At 32.5% G+C, this 24,405-nt stretch overlaps 1 protein-coding gene across 3 annotated transcripts; it reads left to right on the forward strand.

The window, feature by feature from the left end:
- Positions 1-686: 686 nt before the first annotated feature.
- Positions 687-23,337, forward strand: LOC133202091 (hypoxanthine-guanine phosphoribosyltransferase-like). 3 transcript variants are annotated; one of them, XR_009723187.1, is made up of 9 exons: positions 687-820; positions 5,893-5,999; positions 8,822-9,005; positions 11,914-11,979; positions 15,352-15,452; positions 20,406-20,452; positions 22,111-22,187; positions 22,892-23,080; positions 23,185-23,337. XR_009723187.1 is itself a non-coding variant. In XM_061337874.1 (8 exons), exons 1-8 carry the CDS (start codon positions 779-781, stop codon positions 22,940-22,942), a joined length of 675 nt encoding a protein of 224 aa, XP_061193858.1. In that variant the 5' UTR covers positions 687-778; the 3' UTR covers positions 22,943-23,093. The 3 variants fall into 3 exon arrangements, 1 of the variants encoding a protein (XP_061193858.1); XM_061337874.1 differs by lacking the exon at positions 23,185-23,337 and having other exon boundaries at positions 22,892-23,093; XR_009723188.1 differs by lacking the exons at positions 687-820; positions 5,893-5,999 and adding an exon at positions 7,199-7,225.
- Positions 23,338-24,405: the final 1,068 nt, after the last annotated feature.

Raw genomic sequence — 24,405 nt, forward strand, 5'->3', positions numbered from 1 at the left:
CAAGCTTGCGGAGAAGAATGTTAGGTGGATCCAGTGATCTAAATAACAGAATAACAGAGATAACAAAACGTAGCATATCTAAATTGAAGAATAAAACTATGAAAAACGTGGGAAATATTTAAATAACATGACAGTGACTGTATTGACTGAGTATATAGTTTACAAATGTCACAATGAACCCGAGAATGTTCCAATAGTGTTAACGTTGCGATCCTGACTCATAAACACATAAATATACAGTGATTTATGGAGTATGGAGAGGCGAGTTAAAAGCTATCATTCCGTGTAAACTTGAAAACATAAATAAAGTTAAAGAACTTCTAGTGTCGTAGTGGAATCAATGTTTAACACCAATGGGTGAAAGGCAAATATGCAAGTTAATAATCATAGATTTGAGTTATTTAAATAAGGCCTATGATATCGCTTGCCAATGATTTTTAAGGCAGCACTTCGTAACGGTTTTAGATGGGTCAAAATCCGTCTACTTTCTTTGTTATAACAGCAGTGTGGAGTGCAGAAAGAAGGTTTGTTTATAACAGCACTATGGATTTACGCTAGTTTAAATATAGATTTTTATCATCATTGTTGTTTCCTGTGACGCGATAAAATGGCAGTGGTTACCTGTCGTTGGTTTTTTAGGGCGCTCGCGCCTGTTAACCAATGTCAGGGTACCAGTCTATTTCGGGGTAACAAAAAAGAGGTCGCTGGCCTGGTTTTTCACGTGTTTACAAAGTGACAACTGATAAAGAGAGACAGTGAATGACGTGACGGCAAGAAGATGTCAGGAGACGAAAAAACGAGGAGAACCAACTTCATCACGGTATGTTTTTAGTTGCTGACAATCCCTCTTGGCAACGCTAGCGGCAACATCTTATAGCTCGAATTTACTCCAATTACTTTATCACGTGGGTCGGTGGCAGTGCCCCATTGTAATGTCCTTGTTTTACAATGATATTGATTTTCTTTCCTTTTTTTCTATGTAATTATCCCTTTTCCCCTTTTCTGACAACTGAATTATGATATACATATATGAAATGTTTAGATGGTTAATGCAACTGTAAATTTTATATCTGTTAATTGTGACATGAAGCTCATATTCCACTTTTTAACTAAACCAAATTCGCGAAAGTACTAGACGTGTACCTATTGTCCCTGCCTATATATAAATAAAATAATATTAATTAAAGAAAATCTTAAAAAAACACAAAAGTTTAGTAAATTTAAATTTTATTCATTTTCTTCAGTGATTTTTCTACATTTTTTAAAAGGGGCCTGGGCCTTTATAATTGGGAAAAATCAATCGAAATTTGTGCCAACTTGGGAAAAATCAATAAGATTGTAGTTAACTTTAATTTACAGGTAAAATGACATATATAAGTAATTTTAACATAATTTATTCGATTTATTGCTGATAAAATAACAAATTAGACACAGTTCTACATGTACATTAAATTTTATAACTTTCTTATTTTTTTTTAATCTTTAAAATTTGTCAATGATTGTCTTTATTTTTCATCATGGGAAAAAAGCAACTTAAATTGGGAAAAACTTGGTAATGTTTGACAGGGGAAAGGGCCGATATTCGAACCTATATTTGTAGATAGAACGTTCTATCGTTAAAATGATATTGTCCTATGGACCTGGTTTAATGATAGAATTTGTTCCGTGTATTGGCAATGTTGCTATGTTCTATGAACAATCCAGAGAGTTCCGAATGTCATCATGACGTTAAATTTGAAGCGAGGAAAATACATTGAGAATATGAGTTGGATTTTCGTACTTATATGGATTATTTTTTATGTTAAAAGGCATATACAATCTCAAAAAGGTTTGTTATGATTAATTTGGTAGTTATTTTCAGTGAAACGCCTTTTGTATTCTTCAAAATCATTTTGGAGTGGATCCACTCCGATTTGTTACATTGCAAGTATATGGGACATATTCTAACTGTGGTGAGGGCTTGTCCCGAGACACAGTTAGATTATTTTAACTACAATATTTGGTGTAGAAAAATTACTGTTCTTAAACATATTTTTAAAAAAAATAATTGTTATAAAATTTTAGATATGAAAATTAAGGTGACTTTGTTATAATATTCCTCTGATCAGCCAACAATTTTTCAATTATGTTCATAATTTGGTTAAAAAAAAAAATCAAATTTATCAAAATTTAATTAGCCTATGGATTAAAATTTGACAGAAATAGCATTTAACTTTAGATTTTTTTAAGGAATTATAGCACAGGCACTTGTTTCGTATACGGGGCTCCCCCTACTTATTTTTACCACAAAGTACCTAACTCAATTTCAGGCATAGCCGCTTCAAGCTCGTATTTTGTTAATATAGTTATCAAATATTAACCTACTTCAAAATGATATTGTTCACAAATAAGACTTTAGATGGGATACAAAAGTTCCGTTTGGGGTTATAAATGTAGGATAAAACCAGAGACTTCCGAGTATTCCATTTGGAGGTCAAACTGAAAAACCGGGGGGTGGGGGTGGGGGGTATCTGTACCACCCCATGTATCTACCTTTATATGCATGAATCATAAACAGGGCCATCAATCGCTCTGAGCTCTGATTTGGGTCCGATAAAAGGACCCTTCTCAATTGGGAAAACCCCCATGTTTTAATAGATATTATACCCCATGCAACTAGTTGCGGGGGGTATAATGTTTTTGACCCGTCCGTCAGTCAGTCAGTCAGTCAGTCAGTCAGTCAGTCCTGTTTTTTTGTCAGCGCAACTCCTCCTAAACCGCTGCACAGAATTTCGTCAAACTTTGCAGATATTTAGGACACAATCAGTGTAGATGTGCATATTACCAGGAAATTCTGATTCCTTTATTTTTTCTGGGAAATTCGGCACTTTTCAACTTAGATTTTTGGCCATATCTTGAATATAGAGATGAACAGTTGGTCAGCACAACTCCTCCTAAACTGCTGCACAGAATTTCGTCAAACTTTGCAGATATTTAGGACACAATGTGTAGATGTGCATATTACCAGGAAATTCCGATTCCTTTATTTTTTCTGGGAAATTCGGCACTTTTCAACTTAGATTTTTGGCCATATCTTGAATATAGAGATGAACAGTTTGTCAGCACAACTCCTCCTAAACCGCTGCACAGAATTTCGTCAAACTTTGCAGATATTTAGGACACAGTGTGTAGATGTGCATATTACCAGGAAATTCTGATTCCATTATTTTTGCCCTAAGAGTTTTGCCTATTATTGAAGAAACTTTCCAGCTAGGTAATAAGGAAATCCACTGGAATCAGCCTTTGTAATGAGATTTTATGTGAAATATTTTATGACCTTAAAAGACCCCTATTGATTTTGAGATCAAAATATTAATGATTTAACACACACACAAAATCTTGAATCTTGGATAGTTCTCACCTCTTCACCCCCCCCCCCCCCCCTCCCAAAAAAAAAAAAAATTGTGCTTTGCCTTAAGTAATTTCAAAAGTACAGTATATAAACAAATTCATATGACTACATCATAATTTTGTTTCCATCAATTATTTAAATGTGTAAGTTGTCATGTGTTGGACATGGACTTACACTCATTAACAAATCGAAATCGTCGCATGCGTGGCGCAGTGGTTAGAGCGTCTGCTCTAGAGTCGCGAAATAAGGAGTTGATCCTTACGTCGCGGGTTCGAATCCCACTGTGGGACGTGGAGACAGGTCCTTCGGATGAGACTGTATAAACCGAGGTCCCGTGTCGCAGTAGGTGCTGGCACGAAAAAGATCCCTCACTGCTCAATGGCCGTAAGTGCTGAGTATAGGACAAAATTTGCAGCTCTCCACCGGCAAGTGGTGGCGTCTCCATATGAGTGAAAAATTCTCGAGAGGGAAGTTAAACAGCATACAAACAAACAAACAAACAAATCGAAATCACTGAGGAATTTAAATAACAGTTTGTCAGCATAACTCCTGCACTGAATTTCCTTAAACTTTGTAGGTATTTCAGACATAATGTATAGATTTGTATATATTACCAAGAAATTTTGATTCCATTATTTATCTAGAAACTTCAGCCCAATTAAATTTGTAACATACAATGATTTGAATGTCCTTATATGCAAGAAGTTTGATATGATGATTTTTTGCAAGTAATGCCCCTTTTTTTGCCCTGCTATGAATATGGCCTGGACATATAGTGTTTGTCATGTCCATCTTCCGTCCTTCTGTCCTTCCGTCCTTCCGTCTGTCCTTCCGTCACACTTTGCGTGTAGCTCTGTTCAAAGCTCAGTTTCAAAGAAACTATCTAAGATATTTTTATCAAACTTCATATGCTGACAGATATTGATGAGAGCTTTGCAACTGCAGCAACATTTTTTGACCTTGACCTTTCCTTTGACCTTGACCTCACTTTTCTTAAATTAGTGTTTAGCTTAGTTTTAAAGATACCATTCAAGATAGTGTAATCAAACTTCATTTGTTGATATATACTGATGTAAGCTATTCAACTGCATCAACATTTTTTGACCTTGACCTTTCTTTTGACCTTGACATCACTTTTCTTAAACTAGTGTTTAGCTCAGTTTTAATGAAACCATTCAAGATATTTTTAACAAACTTCATATGCTGATACATATTTATGAGAGCTATTCAACTGCTTCAGTATTTTTTTATCTTGACCTTTCCTTTGACCTTGACCTCACTTTTCTTAAATAAGTTTTTAGTTCAGTTTTAAAGATACAATTCAAGATAGTGTTATCAAACTCCATATGCTGATACATACTGATGAGAACCATTCAACTGCATCAACATTTTTTGACCTTGACCTTTCCTTTGATCTTGACCTCACTTTCTTAAATTAGTGTTTAGCTCAGTTTTAAAGAAACCATTCATAATATTTTTATTAAACTTCATATGCTAATACATACTGATGTAACCTTTTCAACTGCATCAACAATTTTCGACCTTGACCTTTCCTTTGACCTTGACTTCACTTTTCTTAAATTAGTGTCAAACTTCATATGCTGATACATACTGATGTAAGCTATTCAAATGCATCAATATTTTTTCACTTTGACCTTTCCTTTGACCTTGACCTCTTTTTTCTCAATTTGTGTTAAAATGTAACAGTTGCATTACTTATATACCTTCGGCGGGGCATTCATGTCCTATGGACATATTTCTAGTTGAATTATACTGCGTATTTAAAATGCACTGTGTCATTCAGTACGTGTTGCATTGTCGAGTTTTGGGGGAGCATGGGGTATGTGAGCTTGCTCACTTTTTCTTTCATTTTAAATCATTGTATGAAAGTTAAATTTCCCAATTTGACCCAAAAATGTCGATAATTTTCCCAATCTATGGGACCCGTACCCTGTACCAAAAAGGGCAGTGACAGCCTTGATAAATAAGACATCAATACAGAATCTGGGTCAGTGAAATATTAAAATGACCATAAAATCCCAAACTGGTAAATATGAATTTTGAATTATGAATTTTTGGTGTTCATCATGTCATAACAGTGACATACTCCAGCATGATAGAGGTCCAAAGAAAGATACTTTTGATTTGGCACCACATAGATAAGGAGCAAAGGGACATTAGCCAAGAGGCTCTTACTTGTAGGAGTTAACAGTGAGGGCTATGTACATGATGTAGACGTATTTTCATATTGCACCTTATTAAGTTAGTCAGTACAGAGCCCTCTGTGTTATGAGTTGATGAATGTCCAAAATTTACAATTCTGTGGTTTATAAAAATACTGATAGCCATTACTTCCTGATTGCTTAAGATAGTTCCTGCATGACTTGTGTTTGCACATATTTTCAGTCAGAACTAAATTACCTGATATTTTAATATGATGATCATTTATCTGTTTATTATTATAAAGTAATAGCGACTTTTTAACCTTTAACCTTTTACAGTTGCCAGACGACACCCCTGGTTACAGACTGGACGAGTTCTGTATCCCTAAACATTATGAAGAGGATTTATCCCGGGTCCTAATTCCAGCAGGTCTAATTAAGGATAGGTCAGTATTCTGGGTCCTAATTCCAGCAGGTCTTATTAAGGATAGGTCAGTATCCCGGGTCCTAATTCCAGCAGGTCTAACTAAGGATAGGTCAGTATAACTAGGGTGATTTATCCTGGGTCCTAATTCCAGCAGGTCTAATTAAAGATAGGTCAGTATTACAAGGAGGATTTATCCTGGGTCCTAATTCCAGCAGGTCTAATTAAGGATAGGTCAGTACCCCAGGTCCTAAGTCCAGCAGGTCTAATTCTAGGGTAGGTCAGTATTCTGGGTCCTAATTCCAGCAGGTCTAATTAAGGATAGGTCAGTATTCTGGGTCCTAATTCCAGAAGGTCTAATTAAGGATAGATCAGTATAACGAGGAGGATTTATCCTGGGTCCTAATACCAGCAGGTCTAATTAAAGATAGATCAGTATAACGAGGAGGATTTATCCTGGGTCCTAATTCCAGCAGGTCTAATTAAAGATAGATCAGTATAACAAGGAGGATTTATCCTGGGTCCTAATTCCAGCAGGTCTAATTAAAGATAGATCAGTATAACAAGGAGGATTTATCCTGGGTCCTAATTCCAGCAGGTCTAATTAAAGATAGGTCAGTATTACAAGGAGGATTTATCCTGGGTCCTAATTCCAGCAGGTCTAATTAAGGATAGGTCAGTATCCTCGGTAGTGGTGTTCCAATCATCGATTATAATCGAAAATCAGTCGATTGCTGGCATAATCCAAGCGCTCGATTACAAAAATTTTATTCCGATTAATCGGGTTATTTATTTTATTTTACAAACATAATAGTTTTTAAGCTGAATATTCCAGCCATGACTTGTCTATTAACTTATTTGTGCATTGTAATGGCGCAGATGAACAGACATTGTATTCATACCTAGGTAACAACGCTCAACTGGATTCTACAAAATGAACGGTGAACCAGCTGGACGAGATAGAACATTCTATCGTTAAAATGACATTGTCCTATGGACTAAGGCTTGTCCCGAGACACAGTTAGATTATTCTAACTACAGCTGGACCACCACAGAAACTGAGAAAGTAGTCATTCGATCGCCCATTCTTACCATAATGATTTAATAAACTAAATTGACAGACTTTGTAAATGTCTGATTTAATTGATAATTAGTTAGTTACAGTAGCCCGATCATCGATTATGAAATTCTTACCGATTCCCATCACTAATCCTCGGTCCTAATTCCAGCAGGTCTAATTAAGGATAGGTCAGTATTACAACCAAGGAGGATTTATCTCAGAACAGGTCCTAATTCCAGCAGGTCTAATTAAGGATAGATCAGTATAAGGAGGAGGATTTATCCCGGGTCCTAATTCTAGCAGACCTGATGAAGGATAGATCAGTGGTACAAACGTTAATATTCTGATAAGAGTGGGCCTAATTATACAAACAATGAGAAAGTTACCTCAAAATCTTATTCAGATAGATCCCTGCTCCTTACTCCAGGTATAAGTGTTATTTTGGACTGTGTATTGAACAAAAAAATTTGATACAATATGATACAATATTTTATTATGTGATATCCAATATATTGGATTCTTTAACAAGTCTATCAAAAAAGTCTTATAAATTATTTAATGCATGAATTTTATAAAAACTAATTGTTTAATAACCCATTTTGAAGTTCTTGTCTCACTGTCATTACATATTACACTTTAAATTCAACCTTTTAATGACTATGAAATCAACATGTTAAAATAAATTTGTCTATGTATTTTGTTATATTTATCTAAGACGTGCTATCTGCTTAATGATTATATCATTATTGATCAATTTTAATTCAAAACAGTGAAAATATAACCTTTTGTGATTGAAATTCCCAACTTTTACACAAAATTATAAGAAAATGTTCCTTTCCGATACGTATTGGAAGTTATTTTTTTAATATGATACATTCTTAAATATCGATACGTATTGATATATCGATATATTGATAGAGCCCTAGTGTTAATGTACATGTGTTGCCATCTTAGTTATATATTCATTGATGAAAACAATCTAAAATTGTAACAGGTTTTCATGTTAACAGTTCACCTGTTTACTTTTCAACATAGAGTGTAACATTTTCAAGAAGGAAAAGGAAACTTTTGAGAGTACAATGTCGATTTGTTAATTATGATCCATCCCCCCCCCCCCCCCCCCCTTTATGCCCCTGTAATTGAAGCTTCATAAAGGTATAGTTTATGCTCTGCAGGGCTAAAAATACTAATTTTTTTTTTCACTGGTCACTCAGGCTATCACCTTGAATTGAATTGATATGTTATTGATGACCCCTTTCTTTTGGTAAGGAAATGTTACCATGGCTACATTTATCTCTATAGTAAACAGTATGATAAGTAAATTAACAGATCAGTCTAACCCTTTGATTGAACTCACTTGAAAATAAACAGCTTTGACATTCAGACAACATTAATTATTATTAGCATTTTTAACCTACTTGTATTTTTATGAATTATAAAGGGATACAAGAGAAGAAAGGAAATAAGTGAACGCACACACACAAACAGTGGAAGGAACAGATTTTTATAATAAATACGTTTTTTCTTTAAGAATTAAGTGACCGGCTTGATATATATATATATATATATATATATATATATATATATATATATATATATATATATATATATATATATATATATATATATATATATATTTTCACTTACAGAATTCGAATTAAGCAACTGGATTGTGACATTGTATTCAGTAGAGCTACTGTCTAAACAGAGACTTCTGGTTTTTTCGTTTGAGCTATTGACTCCTGATATTGTGTTCTGGCTTATGGTGTTTTTATTTAATACAGAATTGAGCGACTAGCTCGTGACATTGTGGAAGATTTTGATGAAGATGGATTGGTGGCTTTATGTGTGTTAAAAGGTGGATACAAATTCTTCACTGACCTTCTGGATAAAATCAAAGGACTCAACAGGAACCTTGGGAGATCCGTCCCTCTCGCTGTGGATTTTATTCGACTTAAAAGCTACGTGGTAGGTCTGTCTATAAGTGTTTGGAAGTACAAATGTATTGTACACAAGGTTAGATGGTGTTTACGTTTATGTATGGGAGTTCACACGCTGTGATTGTTTTTCTGATACAGTGAAACATGTCTAATCCAGATGTTATGTATTTCAAAATTTTGCCTTATACAAGGTTAACTTTAAGTCCCTTTCAGCATATTCAGTTATTTAAAATGATGTCTACTCTGGAATGTTGTCTAATCTGGCAAATTCCTATGGTGTCCAGATTAGACAAGTTTTACTGTATCATCAGATCACTAGGATCACATTTTGATTTGTAAATTTAAACTAAAATTTTGATTTCTAGAACATTTCGGCAATAATGCAAACTTGAACCAAACTGACATCTTGTAAAATGGAAAGGAAAATTAACGGAACACAAATTGAGGCATTTCTTCATTTCCATCAGCCACGCAACAGCCATAACTCATATAAGTTCCACCTTTAAATGACTTTCAAGGACTCGGGCAGTGTAATCTCAGCATAAATAATGTACTTTATATTTGAATTTATTTTAATCCTTGTTTTGAACAGAACAGAGAAAAAGCATGGACTAAAGTAAGGATTTTGTAACCCAGACACTACAAATACTGCACTGATTTGTTGGGGGGGGGGGGGGGGGGTAGATGGGGATGGGGGAAAGTCAGAGGGGTACTTAACTGAAATAATTAAATCTCAGTTGAAATGAGATCTATGACCTGCTTAGGTAGAAAGTATGTGTTTGTGTAGTGACGACACTACTAAATTGAAGAGTACTAGGATCTGTTAGGTTAACTAAATTGGAGATTTTTCTGCTTGATTATCTTACTTAATGATGAATTTCAATGGATCTCACCATTCTGAGAGAATAAGGTTTGTGGCTGCATTGTAGTTTTTTTTTTTGGGGGGGGGGGGGAGGGGGGTGATAGGGGAATAAACTGACCATCTTCCATCAAGAAACAGTGAAATAATGATATACCTGGGAATTAATTGCAATATCTTCAGAGATGTGAATGCATCAAACTGTCAATTTTTAGCTCTACTGGTCAGAGACCAGAAGAGCTTATGCGATAGTAAGGTGTCCGTCGTCCGTCCGTCTGTCTGTCTGTCTGTCTGTCTGTCTGTCTGTCTGTCCGTCTGTCTGTAAACAATTTTTCAAAACGCTACTCCTCCTACAGTTTTGGTCCGATTTTAATATAACTTGGCACACAGGTAGACTACACTAAGATACATAATTTAGTGCATCGGTTTTTGATTTCGATGGACGGTGTTGCCATGGTTACTAAAAATAGAAATTTCCGTGAAATTCCTTTAAAACGCTACTCCTCCTACAGTTTTGGTCCGATTTCAATATAACTTGGCACACAAGTACGCTACACTAAGATACATAATTTAGTGCATCGGTTTTTGGTTTCAATGAACGGTGTTGCCATGGTTACTAAAAATAGAAATTTCTATGAAATTCCTTTAAAACGCTACTCCTCTTACAGTTTTGGTCTGATTCCAATATAACTTGGCACAGAAGTAGACTACAATAAGATACATAATTTAGTGCATCGGTTTTTGATTTCGATGGACGGTGTTGCTATGGTTACTAAAAATAGAAATTTCTGTGAAATTCCTTTAAAACGCTACTCCTCCTACAGTTTTAGTCCGATTTCAATATAACTTGGCACACAAATAGACTACACTTAGATACATAATTTAGTGCATCGGTTTTTGATTTCGATGGACGGTGTTGCCATGGTTACTAAAAATATAAATTTCTTTGAAATTCCTTTAAAACGCTACTCCTCCTACAGTTTTGGTCCGATTTCAATATAACTTGGCACACAAGTAGACTACACTAGGATACATAATTTAGTGCATCAGTTTTTGATTTTGGTGGACGGTGTTGCCATGGTTACTAAAAATAGAAATTTTTGTAAAATTCCCATAAAACATTACTCCTCCTACAATTTTGGTCTGATTTCAATCTAATGTGGCACACAGATAGAATACACTACGATACATAATATGTATTTCTGTTTTTTTTTATTTCGGTGAATGGTGTTGTCATGGTTACTAAAAATAGAAATTTCTGAAATACTTTCAAAACCCTACTCCTCCTGCAGTTTTCGTTTGATTTCAATATAACTTGGCACAGAAGTAGACTACATTAAGATACATAATTCTATTTATTGTTGCATGTTGCAAAGTTTCAAATCCAAGTGCTTCTTTTCTTTTGCTATACGTACAGACCAGTAGAGCTACAGTCTCATCAGAGACTTCTGGTTTCCTATAATTATTATCTTAAGACCTGACACCTGCACTTTATGAACACCCTTTTCCTTACAAAACCTCAGCCAATGCTAGCTCTACACACAAAAAGATCTTGAATAAAATAAATGTCATATCAGTGAACTTATTTCATCTTTTCTTCATGGGTGACTAACCTTAAGTTATTAAGGATGTAGAAATAGATATTTCTTGTTGTGAATGAGTAAATCTCTCAGGGTTTTTTGGGGCTAGACAAGTTCTGATTGACAATAAGTGCAAAAATTGCTCTGTGGATATATGTTCAGATATTGTCAAAGCAAAATAAAATTAGCTGCCCAGGAAATTTAGTTTCCATATTAGAGTGTATAAATTTGATACTAATACATTCTTTTTTTTTTTTTTTTTTTTTAAAAAAGAATCTCTAGGCGATATTGTGTGTGTGTTTTTTTTTTTTTTTTAAAGTTTTTTCATTAACATGTATAAAGATATAGATTAAAAAACAGATTTTACAATGAAATAATTTTTTTTAGGTCAGTTCATATAATTAGGGTAGGTTGAGTAAACATAAACAAATTTGTTTATTAGGCCTTAGTGTCCTATTCTGATTAATTGTATTAATGACCTACTTTTCTATTTTTAGGATGATCAGTCCTCTGGACAGATAGAGGTCATTGGAGGAGATAATCTGAAAAACCTTAAGGGCAAGGTGAGTTGTCAGGGGTTTATCTAGCTATTTTGTTTTACTACCTTTTTTATATACAAAGGGGAAAAATGAGAGCCGCAGGCTTGAGGTGAGGTGAGGAGCTGCATTCTGTGAGCTTCTGAGGGTCATTTCTAAACCTTTAACAAGGGGGAAAACTACATGTTTTAGACAAAATATGAAATAACGAAAGTAAGTTAAAACCAGGTCAGTACTTTTTGTTACTTTTCTCTCTGAATTCCTCATCACAAACCATTTTTCCTGTTTTTCTAGTTTCACTTCTAACATCGTTGTTGTTGTTACCCCACTCTTCGATTCATGTTCTGACTCGCTGACTCAATCTTCACTTTCTTTTAACTCTACGTATCTTTTTTTTTTTTTGGTTGAAGCCTTGAAAAGCTTATCAATTGTTGGCATCCTGACAGCATCTTTTTTACTTATTCTTTTCATTTAAGAGTGTGTTGTGCAACATCATGGACATGGCACATGTTTACCGATCAATATCAGTTAGAAGCTTGAATATGTCTGACTCTCGATCTTATTCTGAAAGCATTTGAATGATGAGGACGGTAAATTAGGATATGCAGTAGAACTTCAATCGGACAAAAACGGAAACTTTACAAATGATGTTTTAAATATTCTTAGTTTAATTGCGGAATTTTCTATATGAAAAAGGGGAATTTTTACATCTTTTTTAAGAGGGGAAAGGTACCGTTTATCGGTAGTAAAAACAGCCTTGATAAATCCCTGGTTGTCTTACCAACAAACATTTAATTTATTACTTGATTAGGCCAAACAAAAAAATATGTGTGGTTTCGGTTACACCTAAAAAAAAAAATTAGGGTAGGTTATTTATTTATTTTTTTTCTTTTTTTCTTTTTTATTTTTTTTACAAAATGATTTTCTAATTTTTTCTAAATAATACCTATCACTGCTTTGCAAGTGGCATTTAGATGTGGCGTGATAATATATTAGTCAACATATAACAGGGTGGTATGGGGCACCCTAGTTAAAAATATCAAACAAATATTTTCAAATCAAAACTAATAAAAACACAGTCTTTTTTTCCTTTTTTTTTTTTTTTTTTGGTAAAAAGAAAAAAGTTCTGAGGTGAACATCCTTTTTTTAAATCCATGTTTATAAATCAAATTAAAGACTTTTATCCAGAGTAATTCTTATTTTATTCTATGATATTTTTAGAACAATAAAATAGAAAATGGGCATAGAGTACTATATGTAGTGCTAAGAGCTGTCAGAGGAAAGTGACACCTGTACTTTGTACAGTACTGTTTAAAACAAAATAAACCACATAAGTAAGGTGACATAGAATCATTCATGTGTGTGAGAATTATAAGTATTTAATATTATTTAAAATTTTAAATTCTTACAAAGAAAACTTTTCGCCTCATTGAAGACTTCATATTTGTACTTCCAAGCTCATTTCTCATACAGGCCTATATTGGCACTATGCAAGTTGACTTTCTTCAGGTAAAGCAGCAGTCTTGTTTGTCACTTTTCCTCATCAACTGTTTTTTTTTTCCATCCTTTAGGTTTAAAAGAAACGATCCTGATATAAATTATTTAATATTATTTAGAAGTTAATCTATCTTACACACTGGGCTAATTCTTGCATATAATCAATGCAATCAAATGATGTTTTCTCAAGTTATCTTTTCCCTAACTCCCAAAGGCATGTTACCTGGCCAGCTTTCTGTGTGCATTCAAGCGAGAAGTGATTTCCTATCCTGACTTCACACCTTTGCGTGTATTAAATAAACAAGGGGGCTAATCAGCATGTGCTGGTTAAACTGAGCAACTATCAGTAAAACTCGCCAATGTTAGGTATATTTATTTAATTTTGGCTAGCAAAAAACAAAATTAAAAAAATCCGTGACGCTGGAAAAAAGACGGAAATCATAGAAAATTCCGGAAAAACTATGAAAATTGCCAAAAAAAAGTTTAGGGTCGGGGGTGTAAAATAGGGACGGTCGGGTAACCGAAACCACACATATTTTTTTATTTGGCCTTAGGTTTAATTGATCCAGAAGTCATTAATCTTAAAAACCTTGTAGAGTTTTTCGCTCGTATTGAGATGTCACCACTTGCACTTAGGGCTTTTAGCAGTGAGGGATATTTTTGATGCCAGTTCCTACTGCAACATAGGACCTTGGTGTATATGGTCTCATCCGAAGGACTGGTCTCTACGTCCCACCGTGGATTAGAACCTGCAATTTAAGGATCAATTCCTTACTCCGTGATGCTAGAGCAAATGCTCTGATTACTGTGCTGTGCAGGGGCTACTGAATTAGTGTTATTGTTAAAATGAAAAAAAAAATATACTTTTGAGTCAAAAATTATTTCAATTTAAGAAAATCCAAAGTGTGTCTCCTGTCCAGTAAACATTTAATTCAAAGCTTGGATTATTACAGTAAAACATGGTTATGTTGAACATGTTTGAAATGAATTTGTACTTAAAGTGAAGTGATTTCATCCCCCCTAGTTTTAAAACTTATTATGAACTTATTGGATACAAAAAAATTACATTTATTAAGAACCAAAATTATGTGTCCATTGCCCTACAATATAAATGTTTTTGACTGTACATGTATAACAAATTTTGACAGATTGAAGTCATAAAATTGCAAGAATTATTCAAGAGAAATATCTTGGAAAGATTATTTCACCTCTAGAAATTACTAAATTAAAATTAAATGACTTCAACAATTCACTGATTCAGGTTGAAGACTAACTGTTGATTAGGTTAGCTATCCTATAATTAAGGACTCAAGACTAAAAATCATGCAATTATTGACTCTCTAGATGGTTAATTGGGTTTGCTATTTCCCAGAAAAATATCAATATTGACCGATGCTAAGCCGAGGTCAATTTTGTTGTTGTTTTTTTTTTTTTTTTACATCAAACCATGGTAACCACCAAAAACAGTCCATACCTGTGTTATTTTGTAGTCCATTATGTAATAAATAAGACAACTGAAGCATGCATGATGACTCCATTTTTTATTAATGAACTGTTTCTCTATAAATTAAGATAAAGAAAATGTCCAGATTACTAGTTATAACCTCTACGTTCTCCTCTTGTAATGTGTAAGATATTACTTCATGTCCAAATAATGAGACAGTAATCCTGCTCAGATGCACAACTGGCTTCAAATGTTGCAACTATTGTTTACAAGTAATTTAAAGTATCATTTGTAACATGGTCATTGCTGTTGCACTTGCACTGACCCTATAAGAGAATACATCTTTAAACATGGTTGATAAGTAGTTTTATGAACATTTGCATTTGTATAGAATATAAAGCTTTTATAGATAGACTATTTGATAGATAAAGTTCTAGAAATTTTGCCATTGTTTTCAGAATGTTTTGGTTGTGGAGGATATTATAGACACAGGGAAAACCATGCAGAAGTTACTGGCTCTGTTACAGAATGTCAAACCCAAGTGTATAAAAGTAGCCAGGTATGTTATGGAAAACCCAAGTGTATCAAAGACGCCATGTAAGAAAAATGAAACCCAAGAGTATAAAAGTAGCCATGTAAGAAATATGAAACTCAAGTGTATAAAAGTAGCCATGTAAGAAATATGAAACCCAAGAGTATAAAAGTAACCATGTAAGAAAAATGAAACCCAAGTGTTTAAAAGTAGCCATGTAAGAAATATAAAACCCAAGTGTTTAAAAGAAGCCATGTAAGAAATATGAAACCCAAGAGTATAAAAAAAGCCATGTAAGAAATATGAAACTCAAGTGTTTAAAAGTAGCCATGTAAGAAATATAAAACTCAAGAGTATAAAAGTAGCCATGTAAGAAATATGAAACTCAAGTGTATAAAAGTAGCCATGTAAGAAATGTGAAACCCAAGTGTTTAAAAGTAGCCATGTAAGAAATATAAAACTCAAGAGTATAAAAGTAGCCATGTAAGAAATATGAAACTCAATTGTATAAAAGTAGCAGTAGCCATGAAAGAAATGTGAAACTCAAGTGTATAAAAGTAGCCATGTAAGAAATGTGAAACCCAAGTGTTTAAAAGTAGCCATGTAAGAAATATAAAACTCAAGTGTATAAAAGTAGCCAGGTAAGAAATATGACACTCAAGTGTATAAAAGTAGCCATGTAAGAAATGTGAAACCCAAGTGTATAAAAGTAGCCATGTAAGAAATATAAAACTCAAGAGTATAAAAGTAGCCATGTAAGAAATATGAAACTCAAGTGTATAAAAGTAGCAGTAGCCATGTAAGAAATGTGAAACTCAAGTGTATAAAAGTAGCCATGTAAGAAATATAAAACTCAAGAGTATAAAAGTAGCCATGTAAGAAATATGAAACTCAAGTGTTTAAAAGAAGCCATGTAAGAAATATGAAACCCAAGAGTATAAAAAAAGCCATGTAAGAAATATGAAACTCAAGTGTTTAAAAGTAGCCATGTAAGAAATATAAAACTCAAGAGTATAAAAGTAGCCATGTAAGAAATATGAAACTCAAGTGTATAAAAGTAGCCATGTAAGAAATGTGAAACCCAAGTGTTTAAAAGTAGCCATGTAAGAAATATAAAACTCAAGAGTATAAAAGTAGCCATGTAAGAAATATGAAACTCAATTGTATAAAAGTAGCAGTAGCCATGAAAGAAATGTGAAACTCAAGTGTATAAAAGTAGCCATGTAAGAAATGTGAAACCCAAGTGTTTAAAAGTAGCCATGTAAGAAATATAAAACTCAAGTGTATAAAAGTAGCCAGGTAAGAAATATGACACTCAAGTGTATAAAAGTAGCCATGTAAGAAATGTGAAACCCAAGTGTATAAAAGTAGCCATGTAAGAAATATAAAACTCAAGAGTATAAAAGTAGCCATGTAAGAAATATGAAACTCAAGTGTATAAAAGTAGCAGTAGCCATGTAAGAAATGTGAAACTCAAGTGTATAAAAGTAGCCATGTAAGAAATATAAAACTCAAGAGTATAAAAGTAGCCATGTAAGAAATATGAAACTCAAGTGTATAAAAGTAGCCATGTAAGAAATATAAAACCCAAGTGTATAAAAGTAGCCATGTAAGAAATATAAAACTCAAGAATATAAAAGTAGCCATGTAAGAAATATGAAACTCAAGTGTATAAAAGTAGCCATGTAAGAAATGTGAAACCCAAGTGTTTAAAATTAGCCATGTAAGAAATGTGAAACTCAAGTGTATAAAAGTAGCCAAGTAAGAAATATGAAACCCAAGTGTTTAAAAGTAGCCATGTAAGAAATATGAAACCCAAGTGTTTAAAAGAAGCCATGTAAGAAATATGAAACCCAAGAGTATAAAACAAGCCATGTAAGAAATATGAAACCCAAGTGTTTAAAAGTAGCCATGTAAGAAATATGAAACCCAAGTTTTAAAAGTAGCCAGGTAAGAAATATGAAACCCAAGAGTATAAAAGTAGCCATGTAAGAAATATGAAACCCAAGAGTATAAAAGTAGCCATGTAAGAAATATGAAACTCAAGTGTATAAAAGTAGCCAGGTAAGAAATATGAAACTCAAGTGTATAAAAGTAGGCATGTAAGAAATATGAAACCCAAGAGTATAAAAAGTAGCCATGTAAGAAATATGAAACCCAAGAGTATAAAAGTAGCCATGTAAGAAATATGAAACTCAAGTGTATAAAAGTAGCCATGTAAGAAATATGAAACCCAAAAGTATAAAAGTAGCCATGTAAGAAATATAAAACTCAAGAGTATAAAAAGTAGCCATGTAAGAAATATGAAACTCAAGTGTATAAAAGTAGCCATGTAAGAAATGTGAAACCCAAGTGTTTAAAAGTAGCCATGTAAGAAATATGAAACTCAAGTGTATAAAAGTAGCCATGTAAGAAATATAAAACTCAAGAGTATAAAAGTAGCCATGTAAGAAATATGAAACCCAAGTGTATAAAAGTAGCCATGTAAGAAATATGAAACTCAAGTGTATAAAAGTAGCCATGTAAGAAATATAAAACTCAAGAGTATAAAAGTAGCCATGTAAGAAATATGAAACCCAAGTGTATAAAAGTAGCCATGTAAGAAATATAAAACTCAAGAGTATAAAAAGTAGCCATGTAAGAAATATGAAACTCAAGTGTATAAAAGTAGCCATGTAAGAAAAATGAAACCCAAGTGTATAAAAGTAGCCTTGTAAGAAATATGAAACTCAAGTGGATAAAAGTAGCCATGTAAGAAATATAAAACTCAAGAATATAAAAGTAGCCATGTAAGAAATATGAAACTCAAGTGTATAAAAGTAGCCATGTAAGAAATATGAAACTCAAGTGTATAAAAGTAGCCATGTAAGAAAAATGAAACCCAAGTGTATAAAAGTAGCCATGTAAGAAATATGACACTCAAGTGTATAAAAGTAGCCATGTAAGAAATATGAAACTCAAGTGTATAAAAGTAGCCAGGTAAGAAATATGAAACCCAAATGTATAAAAGTAGCCATGTAAGAAATATGAAACCCAAGTGTATAAAAGTAGCCATGTAAGAAATATGAAACCCAAAAGTAGCCATGTAAGAAAAATGAAACCCAAGTGTTTAAAAGTAGCCATGTAAGAAATATGAAACCCAAGTGTTTAAAAGAAGCCATGTAAGAAATATGAAACCCAAGAGTATAAAACAAGCCATGTAAGAAATATGAAACCCAAGTGTTTAAAAGTAGCCATGTAAGAAATATAAAACTCAAGTGTATAAAAGTAGCCATGTAAGAAATATGAAACTCAAGTGTATAAAAGTAGCCATGTAAGAAATATGAAACCCAAGAGTATAAAAAGTAGCCATGTAAGAAATATGAAACTCAAGTGTATAAAAGTAGCCATGTAAGAAATATGAAACCCAAAAGTATAAAAGTAGCCATGTAAGAAATATAAAACTCAAGAGTATAAAAAGTAGCCATGTAAGAAATATGAAACTCAAGAGTATAAAAGTAGGCATGTAAGAAATATGAAACTCAAGTGTATAAAAGTAACTGTGTAAGAAATATAAAACTCAAGAGTATAAAAAGAAGCCATGTAAGAAATATGAAACCCAAGAGTATAAAAGGAGGCATGTAAGAAATATGAAACTCAAGTGTATAAAGGTAGCCATGTAAGAAAAATGAAACCCAAGAGTATAAAAGTAGCCATGTAAGAAATATGAAACTCAAGTGTATAAAAGTAGCCATGTAAGAAATATGAAACTCAAGTGTATAAAAGTAGCCATGTAAGAAATATGAAACTCAAGTGTATAAAAGTAGCCATGTAAGAAATATGAAACTCAAGTGTATAAAAGTAGCCATGTAAGAAATATGAAACCCAAGTGTATAAAAGTAGCCAGGTAAGAAATATGAAACTCAAGTGTATAAAAGTAGCCATGTAAGAAATATGAAACCCAAAAGTAGCCATGTAAGAAATATGAAACTCAAGTGTATAAAAGTAGCCATGTAAGAAATATGTACACTTGAGTTTCATATTTCTTAGCCATGTAAGAAATATGAAACCCAAGTGTTTAAAAGAAGCCAAGTGTGAAATATGAAACCAGAGTGTATAAAAGTAGCCAGGTATGAAATGTTACAAAATGTAAAACAGGGTTGACTTGAAAATAACATTTTAAACCTTATTTTAAATTATATATTTCTATCGTAAAATTACAGGAAGTGTACTTTACCAACGTTGAAAGTTCATATCGTGAAATATTTTAACCCACAGTAGCAGAAAAAAATCAGAAATTGTCTTCTATATTCTCATTTCAGGAGGAAAGTTATTGAATAGCTGCTAATTGTGTATAATACATAGTGTATCAATAGGATTTAATAGGATATGGACGAAAACCTGCTACTCTTGATACATAAAAAAAAAATGTAATAGATGTTGAAGGAATTTTCATACTTTTAAGGAATATGAAGATAACGAACAGTATTGAATCTTGAAAGTCCAATGAAACATTACAATTTGGAGTAGAGTAAACACAGACCTCAAAATTTAGAGGTGGGAACAGGTGCCCTGGAGGAGCATATCATCCACATGGTTCTTGGTCTTCAAAATGTTTTATAGGTAGAAAGCAGTGAAATGAGAGTGTATTTAATAGTAGAACCAAATCAAGATCTGGTTCTGGAAAAGGTCCGATAAAATGCTTACTCACCATATGGGCAATAACATCCTCAATAATCAGTCGCTCACAGGCTTACTCTGTTATGGAACATGAAACTAACATGATAGGTTATTATATAAAAAAGGACAACACATAACATCCTTCATCAGGTATTTATTGTCATGTGTTGAAGCTCTGAAGTTCCTTTAATGATATAAACGTCTTGTTTATTTGATTGTAATTATTAAATTTAATATTTTTAATATCAGTATGAAGCTCCAAAGTTTTTAGATGATGATGATTGTTTATGAGATTTTAATTTTTGAATATTTTATTTTCAGTATGCTTGTGAAGAGAACAACAAGGAGTTCTGGATATAAACCTGATTGTAAGTACAGGTAACTTTTGATGGCTCAAACTTCGATCTCTCGAAGTTCTTGATTGCTCGAAGTGAATCTTTGGTCCCAAATTTTTCCCCTATATAACTAAGCAAATTTACTCTTGATTTCTCGAACTCTTGATCTCTCAAAACCCTTGATCCCTCAAGTCAAAATGCAGTCAGGCTATGCATATTCTGTTATAATTTACCCTCGCTACCTCGAAGTGGCTTTGTGTATACAAGATTATATAATTAGCACCTTTACCTGGACATTTAAATGGTCCCAGGCAGAAGACACGGGTCTTGAGGAACGGGATGTTTATTCAGGTGACACTTATGCTGCAAGGTGATAATTGATTTATAATTAATCATTTTTTGCCTATATGCTATTAAAATAAATATCATCGACTGTCTTACGATAATTTAGAGACGCAGTGTCAGTGAAAAGTAGTAATTGATTAAAAGACAAAACACTAATTTAATTTTTATTTCGAGTCAGTGTCAAAGTTACACGAAATATGATAAAGCAGAAACAGCCTCAATGTCAATATGACGACTATTATTGGACAAATATTTGCAGAACTGCGTTCAATGATCATGTTTGGAATAGTCAATGCTATACATGTACGACGCTGTAAAATATTGTTTTCGTGTAACGAATGCGTAGTATGATGTCCGTATTACAAAACTAAATAAATATACATTAAATGATGATATACATTTTTTGCTTTACTCAGTTTAATGAAATATTCATCTTAATTACGAAAAAATATCATTGGTTTATAAAACCACATGTAAAAGGTTATCACTGCGTGAAAATCATTATATACGGTAAGACTATTTTTAAAACCTGTAAACAAACCCGGAAAATTCCGGACTCTTGAAAACTCGAACTCTTGATCTCTCGAAGATTTTCCTCGGTCCCACGGACTTTGAGGTATCTCGAGTTACCTGTTCATGTCATGTGACTGATCATGTGATGTCATGTAATCTGGTCATATGACTGGTCATGTGATGTCATGTGATCTGGTCATGTGCTTAATGTGGTAATAGACTTTTAATTATCAAACATCTTATCACTGTATCATTTTTGTTCAGATTAACTACAATTTATTATAAGTCCACATAGAAACATATATAATATTATGTCTTTATATACATGTCTAAGCATATTTGTATATTTCCGTAATGCTATTAAATATTGTTGCTTTGAAAAATGCAGTCTAAATTTTAATATTTAAAGAATGCATTTAATAGCTACCCAAATGGGTTGGGGCAGTTTACAGTTTATGAACTGTGAAGTGGTTTATAAAAAAGCGTAAAATGCTCCAACCCAGTTTATAACATATAAATTGGGTACATATTAAATTCATTGCTAATTATGATCTAATTTTCTTTCATTCATTGTAAGAAAAGACAAATAATGTCCCTAAAAATGACTTCAAATTCTGCAAAATTTAAGTGTGACATTAGGGGGATCAATATGTTTATGATGCATGTTGTGACTTTGGCAACACAGTTTATAAAATATAAAGGATCTCCTATGGTTTGTGGTTGGATATGATTTTTAATCCAACAAGTTGTGTGTTTTTATCCCGAAGCCTTGGCAAATGAAATCTTCCATGAAATCCCTATTAATTTCATTGTGCTGTTTGTTTAAATTTCAGATACTGGGTTTGAAATCCCTGATATTTTCATTGTGGGGTATGCCTTAGATTACAACGAATACTTCAGAGATCTTAATGTAAGTAATGATATTTAGCTAGCACTGAGGAAATTTTTGGACCTTCTTTTAATGAAAATATTATAGTTAATGTATCTGTAAAATCTGTCTATTTTTACATACTCTGGAAGACATTTTGTGTTGTAATAGGCAGAGTGTCAGATTGTATTTAAGAGATGAATTTAATTTTCTTATTACTTGCCACATATTTTTGTCATTCAGCGATCATTTTTGAAAAAAAAAAGTTTGCATTATTTTTTTACTTCAATCATATCACAATGGAAATATTCTTACTCATCCCGCAGTAGTTCATGAGAACATGAACTTTTTCTAATTTGCAAAAAATCTTAAGGAAAAATATTTGGAAATGTAAATATAGTGTAATGAACATGGAAAATAGTAAAATAGGAATGGAAATAAAGGTTGGAATAAATTAACTGTAAAACAGATTGCACAGGTGTCTGATTAGACAGTTTTCACTGGATGAAACCAACAGAATTATTATGACATGTATGTTTTGTTTATAACTACATTGAGGAGATTTTTTAATCAAATTTGGAAGTACACAACTGTTGCAGTTCTCTTTCTTTGAATTTAAATATCATATTTAAAGTAGATGTTTAGGAATCTGACCTTAAACAGATGCATTTGAATGTACATGAATTAGTATTTTACGTTTTAATTCTTTAAAAGTAATAAAAATTATGCATTTCTCTTTTTTATAGCATGTTTGTGAAATTAATGAGGCAGGCAAGAAGAAATATGCGTCAAAATAACGACAACCTTATTGTGTTAATGACTGATGATATTACAGCCTGGAACTGTTATCTACATTAGCAAATGTTAGCTTAAATAACAATGGTTATACAGAGATTACGTGCTGGATTAACAGTAATTATCTGAGATTACAAAGTGTTATAATGCTGGAAAATCAGAATGAATTAAGATTCTTTTTCATTGTACTGTTTATGGCTCTTGTTTTTTTCAGAAATTAGTTAATTATCTGACATTACAGAAGGTCATAAGACGGGCAAATCAGAATGAATTAGATTCTTTGTGGTCATACCGTTTACCGCTCTTGTTTTTCAGAAATTGGTTAATTTCTTAAAATCTATCTATGTGAATTAAAATATTTCTTCTCTTTTCAACTAAAAACCTGAATATTATTCCATATTTGGATGATTTAATATCTATTATATATATCTTTAGAAAAAAGAATAGAAAAAAAATTAAAAAAATAGAAAAAAGTTATGAACTTAGCAAAAAAAAAAAAAATGGTATCACAAAATTTAGTAGTTAATCACAATCCCTTAATGAAGACTTTTGAAATAGAAATTTAATGAAAGTAAAGTACAATACTGATCAAGATCGAATATATCTTGTTGGGTTTTACAATTTGATGTTTTTATCGATGTCTCCCTACAAACTGTATGTTCATCTCTCCATCCCTGTTTATACAAGGCACAATTATGACTAGTACTAGAAATTATATCAAACTCAAAACATTTCAATTTGTACATTAGAGTTTGAAAGGTTTGACAATGTCATTTGTTTTTATTTGAAATGTTTATGGTAATTTCTAGACAGATCAAAGAAAATCTTAATTGTACATTAATTTTTACATCAAAATTTATGTTAGTTGCCAAAGAAATTTTTTGTATAGCTAATAAATGTTGAAATGTATGAATGATTGCAAAACTGGAATATTTTTTAACAGAACTTTCAAGAACATTGAACATTACCTGCAGGTTATTATATTGAAGGGAAAAATGACAGTACAATGAAAGCAGAGGATATGTTACATGTAATACTGGGAATAAAGAGGGGGAAGAAATTAAGAAAAAAATTATTACAGGTAACTCATGTTCTCTATTATTTTGTTTTAGACACGTTCTGTTTCATTTCCATTTGACTGTGTTGTACATGTGACCAAAAATATCCAGAACTATGTTGGTGTGTTGACTTTTACACAATAAGAATAAAATGTTCAGGACAATCGGAAGTAATGTATTTCTAACAAACTGTTTGAGATTTACCAGATTGTATTGGCTTGTTCTATGAAAATAAATATTTTTCTTTACACATTGTTGAGATTCGAAACTTTTTTAAAACAGAGAAATGTTCGGTTCATTATGTGTGCATTCATCATCTGTATCAGTTTTATTGTGTTGATTTCATTCAAGAGCGATTTAACAAATGTGAAAAGAGATTTTATGAAGAAATTTAACAATTAAAAAGG

This window comes from Saccostrea echinata, unplaced genomic scaffold (genome assembly GCF_033153115.1).
Source record: "Saccostrea echinata isolate AGI-Se365-2 ecotype Australia unplaced genomic scaffold, CSIRO_AGI_Sech_v1 ptg000046l, whole genome shotgun sequence".
Classification (NCBI taxonomy): domain Eukaryota; kingdom Metazoa; phylum Mollusca; class Bivalvia; order Ostreida; family Ostreidae; genus Saccostrea; species Saccostrea echinata.